Raw genomic sequence first — 19911 nt, forward strand, 5'->3', positions numbered from 1 at the left:
CCAGCAAATTGAAGACCGGTTGAATGGATTGTAGTGATATTTGGTATGTGGGTAGGTCTTGGAAACCTGGAAACCACAGGAACACGCCGATAATTGCATTCGTCACTCACCAAACCCCGGCCACTGTTGGTCCTTCCAATTTACGGACCTTTTTAACTCACCAAGGGTCATCTAAGGGTCATAAGTAAGGATTGCTACGACCCCCGCCTTGGTGAACGTTTCTTTCAATCTCATGAAAATAGAAAGTAAAGTTTTGCAGTCGCGAGTTAAGTCAGAGGTATTTTACAGAGTCCAAGGTTATGATTTCTGCGACTGTCCGATGACAGCCGCCTGTCACCTTTGGCGATTTGTATTTCTCGCAATGATGTCAGTTCTTTCTAGCCGACCTTTCCCTTACAACATGACATCTCTGTTAAGAGTTGAGGAACGCGTGGATAATTGACGGTGACCCTTTTGACCTAAGTGCTGTTCTGCAACATGTTGGGTTTGTCTTGTCCCAGCACTTCAGTTTATTTATTTTACCAGCAGTAACACTCAGGTACATAACAACCTGTTTTTCAGGCAATGCTGGGTAAACAAAATACAATTTAAAACTTTGCAATATTACAATAACACATACAATAGTGCATAACCACAAAAACGACATATCAAAACTCACAATTTCACTTGTCATTTCCATCTAGACCTCACAGTTCCTTGATAAACTTAACCAGTCCCAGAGTCTTGCGGTGCTTCAGTGACAGTTTGTTCCACAGTTGGGGGCCAAAAGATTTTAAGCTTCCCTCGTAGCACTTCAGGCTTGCTACGGGACAGTTCAACTAGTGAGGGTCCCAGTCAGCGAACATTTTAACAGCCGTGCGGGTGCGAGCTCTTATAGTTGGTGGTGACTTCCACCTGAACATTTCAGATATGTACAAAGGGGCTTTTCCTCGTACAGCATTGAAAACTGTGGCCAGACTGATTTTTTTCCGCCCGATTTTTCCGCCCGCTCCCTTGACCTACTTCTTCTCTATTTTTAGACATCTATGGGTCGATTCAAGTCCTTTCAGGTGACTCCGTCACAAGTATTTTTCAACCGTTATAGAAGTTTCCCTAAGTAATTATATTGAATACAGAGTGATTTATATAATTTGCATCTCATTATGTTGATAATCATCCAAAGTACCTACATACCAAAAACAAAAAATATCCATCAATCCCCTCAGGAGTTATCCATCTAAAAAGTTACGAAATATAAGACCCACTGCAATTCCAAACAAGCTGCTAGGGGGCCCAAAATTAGACCATTGACTCCTAGTACCAACAGCTATCCACCAGTAAAAAATCATGAACCTGGCACTTCTGGAAAATTTAGGCGCAAACTTTGATGCTCACTTGCAGTACCAAAACAATTTGCCAGGAGGCCCATTATCGAACTTGACCTTCCTTTCTGTGTCCCCTACCTATCAACCAAATATCATTAGCATCCATCAAGAACATCTCGAGTTATCTTGCATACAGACAAACGCACTTACATACAAAGCCAGCTACAGCACCATAGGTTAAAGGTAGCTAAACCATTCTCGCACATGACAATCCTTTGCACAACCGCTACAGACCTGCCAAATATCGTGGAAATCGCCCAGCTACATTTTGACTTATGCTTCCCGAAAAAACACCCAAAAAAATACCAAGCTCGCTAATGTACCATAGGAAAACGCCAGGTAACCCATTTTCGAACTAGGCATGCCTTTTAACAACCGCTACACACCTGCAAAAAATAAAAAAGTTCCATCCACAATTTCTCGAGTTATATCCTGTTGACCTACATACAGACCCAAGTCGGCAAAAACATAATCTTCTTGGCGAAGCTAAAAATAACATAGAAACATCTATAATAAGAGCTATCTGCCATTGAACAATACAGTTTTCAATTTTTGTTCTATCACGTACATTTTTGTTCTATTTTGTAATCTACTTAACTACATTCTATGACATTTATTAAGTTTATTTGCAAGTTCTTGCCCGAGGGCTAATTGCAACATGAAGCATTATACAGAAGATATAGTAAACATACATAAGATAAAGTAATTTGGTGTAGATAACAATGGTGACAAGTGTAAACAAGTGACTATTCTATCAATGATATTGACTGCTGAGAACTACAATCTACGCATTTGGGGTTTGACTTCTTTTCTTGAAGCAGTGGAAGACTAAGTACCCCACTTTTTCTATGATGAGTGGGTTATGTGACGTCAACAGCTTTATAGTTTTGTTTTCGTCGGTAAGCGTTTGGAAATTTTTGTGTGTTTTGCGAACCTCTTCAAATAACTCCATTCTTTCCTGGTCATTGGAGAGGCAGTTAGAAATAAAATGTATTTCGTCTTCCACCGGTTTTGCAATACAATGGGTACAAGTTCTTTCGCCCACAGGTAGCTTTTTGTACTGCCCTCTCTCAATTTCAAGGGGGTGGGCGCTAATTCTAAGTTTGCACATTGCCGATCTGACCTCGAAATTAACTAGTGACGTTAAATAAGTTTCCATTGAGTATCCCTTCTTTAGTTTCTTAAAGAATCTTAACTTACCATTATCTATAGATAGTCTATGAGAAAATGCCTGGATATATATATCTTCCAACCTTTTTCTTAACGATGTACATATATGCTTGTTGTCTAACTGTGAGTACGTAGAGTTCCATAGGAAAGAGTAACCAGTATTGTCTAGAATTTCCTTTACGTGTTGTGACCAGCATTTCTTACGGCTGTTACTCGGTATAAATTGCTGACAGAGTAAAGCGTCTACTTGTAAGGGATGTGTTGAGATGTCCAACTGTTTGAGACGTAGCCAGTACTTAACTGTACGCATGGATATGTCTATGTCTATTGGGTACATTCCAAGCTCTGCTCTACTTAGTTAGCTATGTTACTTGAATTTATGTATCCGTTTCCCAATATTCTTTTCTTTTTAATTTAATTTATGTATCCGTTTCCCAAGATTCTTTTCTTTTTAATTTACGCATATATTTGCTCATTTTGTAGCTGCTTAGTTTGATTTACAGCATGGTCGAAAACATTTTTTTTTAACGGATAAAATTGATGCCCGCGTTGATGTCATCCACATAATCGTATAAACATGGCCTTAATGGCCTTGCATTGGATGATTTCACCCAACAAGATCATGACCTAGAGGTCAATGCTGTAGCGAATGGTGGAAAAGTACCAGTGACAGTTAATGATGAAGATTTGCCATTTTTTAAAATTTCAAATCTAGTCTCTCCAACAGCTTTTAACCGTCTTTAAACAGTCTTTATCGTTTCACAATAGTTTCTTGCCCATTTCAGGGAATCTGAGTTTGCTAGACCGATCCTATAGCCCCGCCCACCAGAATTAATTAAAAACAGACAGACGAAGAGTCACTCACTCATTGGCCGAAACGCTAACTGGCATTCTCTCATTGGTTGAACTGTTAATTGTGATTGACAGCAGTATCGGTCTATACCAAACCGCGAATTTTGTTGCATGTGTACAGCCGGAAAAGCCTTGTACGTGACAAGGTCAAGAAAACATCCGTCGAATACAATCTCAGAGCTTCAAAGACAACTTTACCGCCACAAATCTAACCACTCTAGTGTTACCAAACACACAGAAGGATTTAATTCTGGGGAAATCCCACTTGTCGAACTTGAAATCAAATTCTTTCAATCAACTTTAGGAAGTCCCTAGGAATCATATTTGGTACACGCTTGCTGAAGACAAGCAAAGACATTTTCAATCTTTTATGTGAAGTTTCGACTCCGTAACTACATACGTTAGGCCAATAAATGTACAAACGTATATGTTTCCGTAGCGGTTTACAAAAAAAAGAATGCATTGTTACAGTAACATATTTGAACGATTAACTTGTACATTATGTCAGTGCACCATTTACATGGCGGACGTCCATATTCCTGTAGTCATAAACTTTACTTTAGAATAAACTGAATTTTAATGTTATTGTATTGGTTGATTTATCATTCGTTCATTCATTTATTCATCGCAATACAATCGATTTGAAAGACCTACACCTACCTACCTACCTACCTAGTCCCTTGACCTCCAGGTCGTTGGGGGGACAAGGTAGACATGAAGATCGAGACCTACAAACAGTTGCAAAAACATGATACTCGAGCAGATGTGGCAGTTTGTTCGTTGTTTTTGTTTTGTACTATTTTTCTTTTTTACAGCGTAACACAAACTGTAACTGTAACTTTAAAAAGCACTCCCTTCAAAAACGACATAACACGGTAAACCCCGTCTGTTACATTTGCTTGAAGATTAACAAAAACATGCGTTACAGCCTGAACCGTACATCTGCTTGGAGATCATCTATCGCGCAGCTGGTTGGTTATCTACAGGGGGTTGTCCGCACTTGCCTCACGTGTCAGTGCGAGAGGAAAGAATACCCGCGTCCTGGGACATGTTTAATTTCCTAGAATCCACATCAATCAACGCAGCCTCCCTTAATTTCCTTACAAGACCAAATATCAACAGGGAAGGTTCATTTTACAGATGTCATGGGATGCAAACAGGTGTAAGCGCCACTCCTGCACCTGTTGAGGAATATATAACGGATGGTCCCTGAGGACTGGAGTTACCAAAAGTAGTTCCAAGCCCCAGAGATAGGAAACACGCGTTGCTTCCACTATCAGGAAAGGAAAGAGGGGAAATTTAATGTCCAGACGCTTGGCGTTCTAGACGTTTGCCGCCCCTACTGGATACTTGTCGGGCCTTTTGACGGCATTTTTGACCGTTTCCTGCAAAAACACAACCACTGGGATTTGAGAGAAAACCCAACTGGCACGATTTGTGTGGTGCGCACAGTTCAACATTTTAACAGCTCTCTGTCTGGATTCGTTGTGAACAACCTAGGACTAGCAAAGATGGTGAAAATTACTTCAATTTTCGTGGGGATTTTGCTGTTTGTTGGGTCTACGCTTTCTGTCAGGATTTTGAAAAGGGACGCAGAAGAAAAGGCAGTTGCGGCGAACCTGGACGAAAATCCTGGAGAACCGGCCAAGTACGTGAGCGTTGGCGGGCTAAGTGGACTTGATGCCGACATCGTTGTGAAAAACCACCCGCTTGCAGACGAGCCTTCCAACGTGATCGAGTCGGAGCATACGAACCACGGGGTCTGGGAGGAGTTGGAGCATGAACAGGATAGATTTTCTTCGGGAAGGACGGCGTCGTCAGCGGCGTGTTCGACATGCGGTTGCGGGGTGAGAGGGGACACGGGCCCCGCTGGACCGCCCGGACCCCCCGGTGCACCAGGCCCGTCCGGAATACCGGGCAATCACGGTAAAACTTCTATACTTTTTTTTTTATTATTATTCTAATATGGTTTGATAGCATTTGTGATACAAAGGGTTTACGACAATGTAGGATAGACTTAAACTGTCGTGTATATGTCGTACGAACTTCGTATTGAAATAGTCGTCGGACCTTGCAGACGAACGGTTCTTTCCTGATCTTTTGTAGGTTCTCGAAATATCAAAAGTGCTCTATGACTTGGACCGCGCATTTAGTTTTTCTTCGTATAAAATTTTTAAAGTATATCCAATTTAGAGGAAACCAGCATTGGTAGTATTTTCCTTCATTTATTCTAAATTACACTAGCAGGCAAACAAAATTCTAAAAAAGGTGAAATTGATTGATGTTGATGTTTCAAATTTCTAATTTCGAACACATTATTAACAGTCTTCATTTACAAAATCCCCTAAATGTCTGTTTGAGGCGCTCTCTTTTTATGATTCTTCTGGTGAGTTTTTTTCTCTCCCCGTTCCCAACATCTACTTGAAGACACCGCAACTGGAACTAATTAAGCATAGAGCATGAACGCTTAACAACGCATTACAAATTACACTGCTATTAGTTATGGTACGGCAAATTGGCTTTGTCATCTGCGCAAATTAGATGCCCGGCTGGATCACAATTTGAAAATCTGTACTTGTGGATTTCCTTAAGTTTCGACTTTAGGGGATGAATTGACTTTTTTTTTTTTAACAATGAGTTTGTAAACCTGATATTATTCAATACACAATCTCTAATATTAGGAATATTACTATTACTAGTACATTACTATTAGAATAGTTTATGATGTATAAAACCTCCTTTAATACTTAACGGTGTGTAAGTAGAATTTGTTGGAACTATACATGTACATTGACTAAGATTGTATACCTTGTCCCGACCTAACACTAACCCCGTCTGCAAGACATCACAAAACACCAGACACTGGATAACTAATCACACGGGTACACATGTACGAGGCGGGTTTAAAAAATCTTTAAAGTACTTTGCAATCAGTTTGGACTATAAATCGGGACGGAAGATAAACCCTACGGGATAACGCGTCAGGGAAAAACGCAAAGAAACAACAGATGTCTTTTTCTGTAGTTAGTTCTTTCCGACAGTTAGGAAAAAATGCAGTTACATCACACTTTAAAGAGTTTTACGCCGCTTACCCTAAAATGCCCACCCCTAGCTCGCGTTTTACAAGCGTCAAAAAGACGGATTAGACTACCCTCCAAGCAGAGGTTAGCTATATATATAGATGTAGGTGTTCCGACTTATTTCTAACGTCTATTAAAGGCGTTTTTACCGGGCTTTTTGTTCGTCCGTTTTTCTTTTTGTAAGCCAGTGTAAAAAAAAAACCCTGACAGAATAGAAAGCCCGCCAAAAACGCCTGAAAAGACATATATGAAACAAGTCGGAGCCTAACCTCTGCTTGGGGAGTAACTAAAACTCCGTTTACCAGTGTTAAAATGAAATGAAAGCTCAAGTTTCATTTGCCAATGAGCTTTAAATCCCTTGTATTGCGGGGATTGTAGATGGCCTTTCTATGGTCCTAGCTATTGTGAGTACAAAAAGTGGACTGTCTAGTTCTTTTGGCTAAGACCGAGTATGGGGTGTCTCACTATCAACTATTATTTGAAAGAAAAGAACAGAACTCATATTACAAGGTCAGAAAGATCATTAACGTAGCTTTGGCTTTTCGGTTTTCCAAAGATTGGTGTTAATTGGAGAAAATTCCTCAAATGTCGTCCAATTAAGAGCAAGAGACCGAAAAGGAAATACCAGTCGCTGTTGGAGTGGTTCGCACGCCAGGCCACCACATAGCGCGCCTGTCTGCCATGCAGCTACAGCCATGGCCCTGGAAATAGGACCCTCCTGGGATAGAGAAACCAGGCATTTGATTAATCCCCACCAAGCAGATCCTACGGTAGCTTAAGATGGTACCAAAAGCTGGCAGAGTAGTGAAGCCGGCCTAGGAGTATGTTTGCAACCGGTGCCCGTCTGACTCTCTTTGGTCGGTAATACTCCTTGGCCAGCTATATTATGGCACAGTAGCGTCTGCTTGGATATTATTGATTTGATTGCTTTTGGGCTACTCTGAAAATCCCTGTACCAAAACCAAATCCTAGGCCTGTTTACACACATAGAAATGTTGTCGGACGAAAGTGGTATCAGGATATTAGATTAGTTTAGACTAGCTAGTTTCGCAATGTCTAACAACCCGAACCAAATCCTGTTCACACACATAAAAAGGTTGTCGTACGAAAGTGGTCTCGGGACATTAGATTGGTTTAGACTAGTTTCACAACGTCTGACAGTCAAAACCGAATCCTGTTTACACACAAGGAAATGTTGCCGTACACACATAGAAATGTTGTCGTACGATAGTGACCTCACAATATTAAATTGGTTTTAACTTTAGGCTAGTTTCACAATCTCTCTACCAAAACCAAATCCTGTTACACACAAACATGTAGAAACGTTGTCGCATGATAGTGGTCGCACGGTATCGATATTAGATCGGTTTAGCCATATCTGCCTACCAAAACAAAATCCTGTTTGCACACATACAAATGTTGTCTCACGATAGCAGGTGTACGACAGTACACAAGTTTTGCTAGTGTAAATGGAATCTTCATTACTTTACTTCTCTATCCACAATTGTTGTCGATTTTTGGAAAGAGCCCGCCGGCTATATCTAACTCTAATAAAAACAAAACTGACAGATATAGACGGGAAGGGAAGCAGAAGACGCCCCACTATCTGCACTTGATAACACGTGTAGTTGCAAAGGCCGGCTGGTGACGTTATGAAGATACGAGTACCAGACACAAGTCGTCAACGCGTTGATTGCAATTTGGCACTACGTACCTTTGTGGTGAGAAATGAAAAGAAAGTTTCATTTCTTAAATTTTTGTGATTAGGTTGATTCAAGTTTCCGTGCTTAAGAAATAACCTGAAGATAGTGACTTATCTTAGCATTGGGTGCCAAATAGCTTTTACTCGAGATCGGTTTGTGTGTTTTGTTGTCTTTTTAATCATACGTTTACGTCTTGTAATTGCATCATATTCCGAATGTAATAGATGGCGTTTTATTGACCGACGATCATAATGCTAGTTCACATTTATCCACAGGGTAACCTAAATCCGCTGTATTTAAAAACAGCGTATTTACAATATAGAAATATCAATTGTAGGTCAATGGGCGGTAATTTCAAAGATTAACATTTCTTTTTTGAAAGATTCTAGTTTGAAATCACTGACCGACGACTTTATATACCTAAATTCGCTCAGCCTGTTTTTTTCATAGAACGGATATAGGTTACCCCACGGATAAAGGTGAACTAGCGTGGCATGTTTGTCGCTGAATTGGAACAGCTGTGCCATGTACAAAACACCCTGTAAAACCCACAAAAGTCAGCATCTGGTCTTAGCGATAAAGAACATTACGGGATGTGAACTCTTCTTTTAGTACCGCCACTTCAAGGGAATTCTATGGACATATGCCAACACTTGGACTTAAGCGAATGAGGTTAAAAACCTCTTTGCTTTAAGACAAAGTGCAAGAAGTAGTAACCTGGTAACCATTCTATCGGGAGCTCTGAGCTATCTCTACGGTGCTAGGTGTGCTGCCCGCCCGCCCAGTTCATTAGCACAAGTCGAGGGTATTTTTTACGGGGTTGACCTAAGTTTATTTGCTCACTTAATATAGAAAAGCCGACAAACCTACAAGTATATAAACGTCACATTTCCAAACCGGGGGCCGTTCGGGCTGTTGGTGGAAACAAAAAATAGAACTGTATACGTAAGAATATACACATAATGGCCATGACCAATTGCTCTTTACGTCTTGTGTAGTTTGGTGTCTTTTATTTCATAGTTTTCGTTTCCAAAGCTTCCCGGCCGGGCCCCGGTTTGGAAATGTGACGTAGGTTTTAGGCTCAGGTCACATTTCCGAAATAGGAAAAGAAAAATGGAACTATTTACCAATAAATTATGCTCCTGACCATGTTTTGACTTAGTTCTGTGTGTTTTGGTACCTTTCTTATCATAGTTTTCGTTTAGGAAAGCTGCCCAGCCGGGCCCCAGTTAGGAAATGTTACGTTGGTCTTGCTAGGACCTAGGGTCTGCAAACACTCTGAGAATGGTTACCAAGTTATAGAGGGACTTTCAAGATTCAAGAGCACTGTTTTGGACACGTGCCAAAACTTTGACTTTAACAAAGTGCAGGATACAACAAGGCGCAATGTGCCTGCGAGATTTCTTCAACCGCGTACAAATAAGAGATAAGTTTGGCATTTGAAACTGGTTATCTTTAAAACAACAAGGGTTTAAAAGCAGGCATTCTTTATAGATAAGCTTAAGAGTAAGCCAGATCTTTGGTGGTGAGGATGAGGGCTAGACGATTGGTATCAACATTTCTGACCGAATTTGTTCAGTGCAAGACCAAGAGACCACTTCTTAGCACTGAATTAATATGCTAAGATTATATGTTTTTTCCAAACCGGTGCCCAGTCGGACAGTTTTCGCGAACATTTGTTTGCTTACCCCATTTTCCATCAGGGTGCCACCAAAAATAGCTATAGATAGATTACTTTGATTTATTTTGCTAGGTGTGAAACTACGAGGCACGGGCGTCACGGAAATATTTTGGCGACGCCTCAGTTGCGGATCCAACCCGCTTAGCATTGCATATGGCAGATAGATATGAAAACCCCACGTAGCATAGCATTCATGGACAGCTGAAAGGCTTTTGCTACGAAGAAATCAGAAATGTTTGGCAGACATTTACGACAATAATACTTATTGACACAAGAAAACTACGGCGACTTTTGTACGGTTTCTCAACCATACAATGCAATACAATACATTACATCTGGCATATCTTCAGCTAGTATGTGCGAGATGATTCATATTGTTTTTGTAAATCAAAGCAGTTTTTATATAGTCTCTACCAAACTCCGGATCGCTGGAAAATCGTAGAAATGGAACAAATAGAGAGGAATATAACCGGCCAGGGAACAGCTCGCGATCGCGTTACTGTTGCCTAGCCGGCTATATTCCTCTGGCCGGCATACTCCTCTATTTGTACCATTTCTACGATTTATTCCAGCGACTCGGAGTCTGGTAGAGACTAGTTTTTATAGGTAATGCAATACTTCAGAAATTACTTCAGGTTCCTACATAGTGTAATAATAAACAACTAACTGGACATAAAAGGAAACAGCAATTAGATACAAATCATAGTTAGCTAGTTTGCATAAATAATGAGAGAAGGTTATAATTTCACTGCATCTGATGATAGGACTCTCAAACATGTGACATATGTTTTCTGTTCTGTACAGGTAACAATGGCAACAATGGACTACCTGGGCAGTCCGGACCACCTGGGTTTAAAGGTGACAAGGGAGAAATCGGCGTAACGGGTGCAGAGGGCCAGCCTGGACCAACCGGACCCATCGGGCCTCCTGGATACAAGGGAGAAGCTGGTCTGATCGGGCCAGCTGGGCCAAGAGGACCGCAGGGACCGATCGGTGCGCCGGGACAACCCGGGGCGAACGTGCCCGTACCCGGACCGAAGGGACAGAAGGGAGACGCCGGTCGGGACGGCGTGGACAGTAGCGTTGCAGGTAGGCAGACGTTACAGTTGGGTTGTGTAGTGTAAGGCTCAAAATGGGATATATATGTATATATAGAGAGGGGGAAAAACAGAGATATAGAGATAGGAAGGGAGGGAGGGAGAGAGAGAGAGAGGGAGAGAGAGAGAGAGAACTGAGAGAAGAACGAAGGAGGGAGGGGGGTTGTCTCTGCGCTACATCTAGTAGATTTCTAGCGAGGACTCGCTCACAAAGTTTATACATTCACATGCATATATATAGTAGCTAAATCACCACTGGCCTGGTAGCACACGAGGGGCATGGATTCACACCCATTGTCTGTCGATTGCTGACCTGCCAGGAACTATATTATTTGCTTAGTCCTCTCTAGAAAACAAAACTACTGGTTGTCATAGTGTACACAAAGGGAGCTGGGAGGGAGGGACAGACTGACAGAAAGTGAGAAAAGACAGAGACAGAGATAGGAGGGAGGGGACGGGAGAAAGACTGAGAGAGAGATAGGGAGAGAGGGCGAACGGTTCTAGTGCCAACGTCTTTCCCTTGTAAATTCTGTCCCAATCCGGAGACCATTGGGGTTAGAAAGAACAATTAGGATCTAAGCCTTTTCCATTTTGGTCAAAATTTGTCAGATTAGTTTATTTGGTTCACATAGCACTGCAGCACAGGCGTCGCTGTTTACAGATGCGGTCCCAAACAGCGACATCTATGCGGCAGTGCAATGTGAATTAATAAAAAAAAAGGACAGACGGTCATCGAAACATAGGTTGAATCAAACACTTCGTTGTGTACAACGAGTTTTGTTATTCATTGACTTGCCTATCTGATGAAACTGTTTTCGGTTGGGAAAGTACTTTAACGAGTTATTGCTTCAGTTCTTCTTATGATAGGTCTCGATATCAAGAACTAACTTTGATGTCTTTTTACAGGTCCACAAGGCCCACAAGGAGACCAGGGACCGCGTGGCACCGGGGGAAAGCTGGGGCCACGGGGGTTACCTGGGTTCAAGGGCGAAAAAGGCGCCATTGGTGACCCAGGCCCCCAGGGCAACGAAGGACCCAGGGGATCCCCAGGCCCTACCACCGTCCCCGGGATCCAAGTCGGCGTGCCTTTCCAACAATACAAATATGTCGGCGACAGACCCCAAAGCGACGACCCTTCGGCAGGCAATCCGGACAAGTACGAAGAGTTCTTCGGCAATCCCGAAGTTGAGCTTCGGGGATACTCGGCATTCTCCGCCGCGAGAATAAACAGCATGGGCCCGGTAGATGAAGACAGCAAGATTTCGTTCCAACATGTCTTCGCTAATGTAGGAGAGAACTTCGAGGCGGACTCTGGAACTTTTACATGTTATGTACCAGGTATGAGTGTGAACATTTCAATAGCTTCAAACAGCTTTTTCCTAGTAAAAATCTAGAGGTGGAACCTCAGATAAAAGCCGACATGGTACTGCAGCGCCGCCTTGCGATATTATACAACATAACATGGTACTAGTAGTCTCTGGAAAGCTACTAAAATGTTTCCATAACATGACTTTAATACATCTAACGTATGTAATCTATCACAGATGTTAATTATGTAAATAAGGATCTAATTTGCATGATTAATGCGAAAGTGCAATAACTCATCTTAGTGGTCAATGATAGGTATCCCATACTTGTAACATTAACATGAGTGTAAGTGAGTGGAAGATGTACAAAAGTAATGGATCTGCTTGGAGATTAGTACATAACCATATGCTGGTAGAAGTCATTTTGCAATAATCGAACTATTGCAAGGAGCTATGAGGTCTATGAACTGTTTGTCTGTTGTTCTAGGTGCGTACTTTTTCACATTCCACACCTACCGGGCCACCAACCTGGAAGTCCCGGCCTTCATCCGGCTTATGCTGAACGGTGAATCACAGGTAGGGAGACTATACAGTTACCATACATACGTAAACCAGGAATGCATGAATCATATGGGAATGTGGGAGAAAACGGTGTCATTATTTCAAGAATTAAGGCTTAAAGCCGTAAAAGCTTACCCTTAGATGGTAACCTGTTCTGTCAGCAAACGCATTTCCAAGAAATTCTTTACAGCTAATCTGCATATAAACCCCTGGTCACTACCATTGGATTGATCATGTAGGCCTGTAGTCTAAAACAGCTAGCTATCTTGCGATGATTCCACCATATCATAGGGGTGCAGAAAGACCCAAGATAGAGATTGTTATTTTCTACAACTGATCTAACAAGTATAGGGTTTTTCCTACCGTAACCACAACCTAAACCGTATCTAGATGTAACATACAACCACGCCGAAAAAGGGTTTTGTTGTCCAAGCGTTAATTCTTCTAACTACCCTCCCCCCCCCCCAGGTCGCAGTGTATGAGTCCGACGACGACGACTACCGAGATACTGCCAGCAACAGCGTCGTCCTTATGCTGAAGGAAGGGGACGAAGTGTGGCTGCAGCTGGACATCAACAGCTACCTGTCCAGCTCAGTGGACAAACACACTACATTCACCGGGTTTTTACTCTTCCCCATGTAACCACTGCCCCCCTCCCCCACCGTTTTATATGATGTGCCTGAATAAATGACTAACTGTACTCTCTGAATAAAAATAAAAGTAGCCTTTACTCTACTCTACTCTACTCTACTTTGCGTAACTCTGCTCTACTATACAGTAGTACTCTACCCAACCGTCTACTCTACTTTGCTCTGCTCTGCTCTGCTCTGCTCTGCTCTACTCTACTCTACTCTGCTCTACTCTACTCTACTCTACTCTACTCTACTCTACTCTACTCTACTCTACTCTACTCTACTCTACTCTACTCTACTCTACTCTACTCTACTCTACTCTACCCTACCCTACTCTACTCTACTCTACCCTAATCTAATCTACTCTACTCTACTCTACTCTACTCTACTCTACTCTACTCTACTCTACTCTACTCTACTCTACTCTACTCTACTCTACTCTACTCTACTTTTACACTTTCACTGACTTTCTCTTCCCATATGTGCCTCAAATAAAGAAGTAACTAATTAATATTTTCTACCTCTAATTCATAGTATTGAACTATAGCTTAAAGCTCACTTTGTACAGAAGAAAGAAAAAGTTGTAGTTTAGATTGTTTTAGAAGAAAGCAAAGTTGGGCGGTGCCATTTTTTTAAGCTCACCAAATTTGAAAGTCATACCTGCCGTCATTTAGTGAAGTGAAAAGCTGTGTTATATTTGATTTAATATCATAGCATCTTTACTTACAAAAATGCATTTTAATGGGCATATACAACTAGGTATATTCTATCTATTAAGTGATATTTGAAATATTGGCCGATAGAAATTAGATGCCGATAAAAATGGAACCATTTGGGGCCGATAGAATGATGAAAGGCAATAATGATTTCGTAAATAAGTCTGACTTGAATGTATTATCTGTGAGTTGATAAAAAGTATGTTACCGTAAAAGTTCTTGAGAAACATTATGTGTTCGAAAGGGTCAGTCATTGTACATGTAGCGCCTAATAAAACCATTTGGTGCCTCTATTATTACCGCCTGTTTTGTTGGTCTCATTTCTTGCACAAAGCGCGTATGTCATTGGTTGATTGAAGGGATGGATTTTCTTAGCCCACTTCTCGACTTCGTGCACTTCCACTACTGTTTACTAGGTGGTGTTATTGTATAGGCCATCTCGCAGCACATTGCTATTTGGTGCCTCACAAACAGTTAATGGGTACCGTGAAAAACATATTACCTTCTAAACTAGCAAAGGATTGATAAAACGGATATAATGCTGATTTACCAAGGAAAGCCGCCAGGAGGCCGAAAGTGGGATTCTGCATTCGTCGTCACACATTCACACACACGCACACACACACACACACACACATACACACACGCACACACACACACGCACACGCACACACACACAAGCGTGCATACACCACGGATGTTTATCTAAGTTATATTCTAACTTACTTGCACACAGACACTCCCCTAGTTAAGGAGGTAATACGTACATATAATGTTATATACATTATAAGTATTCCACTGTCTCAGTATACAAGAAATCGAACCCAAAACGTTACAGTATAGAGTTAGCTTTTAGACTAGTTAGAGTAGACGCATTATATACTGTTGTACATTGTTCATTTGTCTCCTTTCGTGTTACCTTTTAACAATTAGCCCTCGGGCATGAATTTGCAATAAACTTTATGACTACATAGAAGAAGACAGTATGTCTAATTCACACTCAGGGGCAATTTGCCAACGTTTCATTAGCAGACGAGAGCCACTTGCTACTAATATCAATAATGAAAGAGAATTGAGTCACAAGGGATGTAAACCATTTTTCCAAGAAATCTGAACACATTAGATGTATTTTGTCTGCCCTATTGGGACCATATCGCTATAAATGAACCGTTAATTTGAACCACGATGTCGTCATTATTGTCAACTCACGTACAGTTGTTTCAAACACGTTTGACATGCTTGTCTGATTATTTGGGTGAAAATTAGTGTCAGTTGATTTTTTCATCACGATTTTTCTGTAAGAATATTTTCTGGAACTAAACAAGATAAAAAAAACGCTCCCCTGAGCAAGCTATCCATACCTACACCACTTCTTCCACACATCACCCCCCCCCCCCCCCAAAAAAAAAAAGGGTTTAAAAAATTTTAAAGGCGGGGGGGTTGGTGGGGGACTAAAGGGAGGCGCTAGGGGGGTTATTACTCAATTTGGCCTTAGTTTTCCCAACCACTACCCACCTACCAAATAACATAAGGATCCACTGTTCACAGCTTCTCGAGGTATGCTCGAGTCAAGCACACAGACAGACACATGAAAACGGCACCCAAGACATAACCATTGGCGAAGGGAATGACATTGTTTAGATTAGGAAACCGGTACAGAAAATTCAGGTTCAGGTACGGTCCAGGTCTAGAGGATCAGGTCCAGGTCCGGACCTGAACCTGGACCTAATATCATATATGAAAACTTGTGAATGGGCGATACTCAAAGGGATGTCCCATTTTGCTACAAAGGATTCTGTCTGGTGGAGTATCCGACGTCCATTGGCATTGGTGTTTAAAATCCTATCTTCATGTAAACAACATTAACTGTATCAAACCGAGTTTGACTGTAGCAGCCTGGTAAAATGACTATCAACTCTCCCCTCCTTAGCTCTTGTTCTTTTCTTGGACCTGTAAGCCTCAAAACACTTGAACTACTGTTAGTATAATCTATTCATTTTTTAATCGGTCCAACATCCAGTCTAATGATTTTTTTTCAGGTCCTGTTTTTCTGGACCGGTCCAAAAAGAAGAAAAAAACGGTTTTGTACTGGTACGCTGTGCTGGTACCTACGCCTAGATGGCTCTATAGCTGGCAGTGATACAACTTTGCTGAAAAAACCCTAATCATACCCATTCATCATTGTTCATGGGGGAATTTCTCAGTCTGCCGCCTGAATATAGACTCGCCAACGTGATTGACAGCTCAAAAGGACGACCTGTTGCGCATTTTGGCGCCATCCTGACAAGTTAATAAAGCTGTGTGCGAGAGGCAAGACAGAAGGTGACCAAAGAATCTCTCACCAAGTCGAAAGTAATCTCATTATTGATTAAATCAACTTTTCATTCCGCCCTCACTGACAACGTATTCTCGTAGGCGGGAAGACTTCTATGGGACCGTACCATGTACGTATGTGACAGGGGACACCTTTGTAGCTCGTGTTCTTTCCTAAAGCTATTTCCTTTCAATTTTAGTGATGTAAAGAAATCTCAAAATGTCAGCACACGCTACGGATGTGTTTGAAACAAGAGGCATCAAAAGAATATATCTATTTAGATCTTTTGTCCGAGAAGATTAGGTTTCATTAGCGTTTGTTAGCGGTGTTTGCGGTTTAGCAATGTAACACAAGAAGCCATGGATGAATCGCTGTGAGAAATTTTTACGTGGTTTGGTTTGGACACATCAAAGAAGTTATATTATATGCCTTCGGTGGCTTTTCTTGTAGTTTTTGTATCTCTTTATGTTGCTAAGGTGGGATTGTATACATGTGGAGTAACTGCGGAGTGTTTGACTCAGACGTGTTCGAATCCTGTAGTCACCAGATGCCACCAATGTTGTGCCCTTGGGAAAGGCTTTCCTCACTTCAACAAGATCCAACAAGGTGCAAAAATGGGTACCTGACTTCAATGTTAGGGAGGTAAAAGGCAGTGGAAGGAGAGGGATGGGCTCCACCTTCCAATACCATGTCTTAAACACAGTGGATAACAACCCACTGTCCCTTTATACGGCCTCAAAAAGGCTTTGGCACTACCTTTGTCTTGTTCACACAAAAAATGCACACGAACCAACGCCGCCATATCCACAGCAAATTCTTTGTCGTGAAATGTACGTCTGTGCAATGACGTGACTGTAATACATTTCTATATACCAGGATCCCCTGTGGACCTGACAATTACTTCGATGTATGCACACAGCCTGATATGTTGACAGCTACTAAAGGTGTTATGATTACTTTGTCAAACATAAATCACACAAAACAACCACTACAAATTCTTTTTCACAAAACATAGTACATCCGTTCGACGACGTGACCGTAATACATTTCTATATACCGGGCTCCCCTGTGGACCTGACAATTACTTCGATGTATGCACACAGTCTAATGTGTTGACAGCTCCTATTAAAAGGTGCTATGATTACTTTGGCAAACGTAAAGGCCACAGCAAGTAAATTCTATGGATGTCATCTTCTTCAGACTCCAAATCGAATGCTAGGGCGCAAAAAAAGCAAGATGAGCAAGACATAAGATGATTAAGTTTTCAAAATAGAGACGATAAACATTGTGACAAGAATTGAAGTGACGAAACGTTGTATCACAGCCAACAAGCTTTGTATACGTAACTGTTATATAAAATAGATTGCAAAATGGCACTCGTGTGGTAGATTTTTGAAGCGACAAAACATTGTATCACAGCCAACAAGCTTTGTAAATGTAACTGTTATATCAAAATAATTGCACAATATGACAACAAGCTTTGTATATGTAACTGTTATGTCAAAATGATTGCACAATATGACACTCGTGTGGTAGACTAGTATTGCTTCGCATACCAAGTTGGCAACTACATGTGCGCTCGTGCACTCTAGCTCATACCCCCCTCACATTAGGCGACAATCGATCGGACGACGAGTCTGCGAGCTCTAAATTACGAGGAGACATGACCCTGACGGGAAGGGGGGACTCTGTCATTTCTTCGTCGGCTGCAGGGTCATGCCTCCTCGTAATTTGGAGCTCGCAGACTCGTCGTCCGATCGATTTTCGCCTAATGTGAGGGGGGTATAAGGGCGCGGTCATGTTTGGTCGTGCGATCGTCGTGCGATTTTGATGCCATACTCCGGATTTTTAAGCAGGCCGTGACATATTAAAGCAACCACAGACATGGATCCAAAACAGCATTTTGTGTACCAAGGCATTTGAACTTTGCAGGAGACGTACATTTCTGTCCTCCAAAATATACCCTAAGCTAGCTATCGTGCGACGATCGCACGACCTATTTGACCGAGACCTAAGACTACCACACTTGATTAGATTCTACAACTACGAACTACACTCAAGTACTTTCACCACTATAATTATTATACTCAAGGCTACTACGATAATATCGCTTCAAGCAAAAAAAGCTATCATACGACATTGTTTCGACTTTTGAAATTGTTATTCCTTTTGAAACAGGAGAAAATAAATGCGTGCCGATGTCATCCATAAAATTTTGCTTTTCAAATCAAGCAAGGCGCCGGTCCCCTCATTTCGGTAGATCTGTTCCAAGTAATGACGACTATCATATCATATTAATAACTTCCTCTCGTTACATTCAAACTAATGATGTATCACAAAGGCTTTGCGTCTGTCTCTGTGTCTTCTTATGAGTTTATTCATAATAAAATTAAGGCACGTCTTGGATCATAGTATTGCACAAATTTATAGTACTAATTGTGATATATTTTGAACATCTCCCTCTCTCTCTCTCTCTATATATATATATATATGATATAATGATATACAATGTACTTATTGTTCAATCTTTATAAATATTATGATATAACAGTATATAATATGTATATTATTAAATATTTTCTAGTTTGTTTTTTCTGTCAATTCATTTTAGTGACAATGAATAAGAGTGATAGATGTCACTCAAAACGTCAGAAAGTAAATTTCCATTTTTTTTTCAATCTGATATAGTATAGATTTAATTGCTTTTAATAATTGTTTCCAGGATGTCTAACCTTCATAAACGTATAGCAGACTTTAAAATTTTGGAAAGGCAACTGAAACACAAATCTGACCTTTCCGTAACCTTTCCTTAACCTTTCCGTATTTACGGGAATGGAACCCGGGACACTTGGTTTTTAAAGGACGCAGTTTACGAGCTTGTTTTGACAGCGAGTGGTAATAACGTCCATAAATTCAGTCGAGAAAAGCAGGCGCTCACATTACAACGGACCTTTAACATTTAAAGGTGAGCATACCTACAAACTGGTAACGATGCCTAACAAAAAGTCAGGACGCATGGAGTCCTGTCAGTCATTCAATCATTTGGAAAACCAAACAAGTTCGAGCCCAAATACATCGTTTAAGGTTGGACATTCACGTAATGAGTTACTCAAGCAACTGTATAAGATTTGTAAAATGTCAAATGCAGATTCTTTTTCTACCATAGTCTTTTTACGTTTTTTGTATGATACTGTTGTACATCTGTAAGTTAAATGTTGCCTTGCATACGTTCTTACTTCTTGTCATTACCTCCAAAAGGTTATGAAACACTCGCATATCGTATTTGCCAGTCACCGACTTGGCGACTACCATTTCAAATGGCAACGGCCGTTTACAAGACGAACACTACATTCGCCCCCCTAGTGGACGTTATAGGACAGTGTCAAGTTACATAAAAGCATTAGTGTCCATAAATTGCCTGACTCCTAGAACAA

General features: G+C 41.1%; 1 protein-coding gene across 1 annotated transcript; it reads left to right on the forward strand.

Annotated features, from left to right (window-relative positions):
- Nucleotides 1-4600: 4600 nt before the first annotated feature.
- LOC118406105 (complement C1q and tumor necrosis factor-related protein 9A-like) lies at nucleotides 4601-13625 on the forward strand. The gene is made up of 5 exons (XM_035805972.1): nucleotides 4601-5312; nucleotides 10655-10939; nucleotides 11854-12285; nucleotides 12742-12830; nucleotides 13284-13625. The coding sequence occupies exons 1-5, from the start codon at nucleotides 4898-4900 to the stop codon at nucleotides 13455-13457; spliced, it is 1395 nt and encodes a 464-aa protein (XP_035661865.1). The 5' UTR covers nucleotides 4601-4897; the 3' UTR covers nucleotides 13458-13625.
- Nucleotides 13626-19911: the final 6286 nt, after the last annotated feature.

This window comes from Branchiostoma floridae, chromosome 18 (genome assembly GCF_000003815.2).
Source record: "Branchiostoma floridae strain S238N-H82 chromosome 18, Bfl_VNyyK, whole genome shotgun sequence".
Taxonomy (NCBI): domain Eukaryota; kingdom Metazoa; phylum Chordata; class Leptocardii; order Amphioxiformes; family Branchiostomatidae; genus Branchiostoma; species Branchiostoma floridae.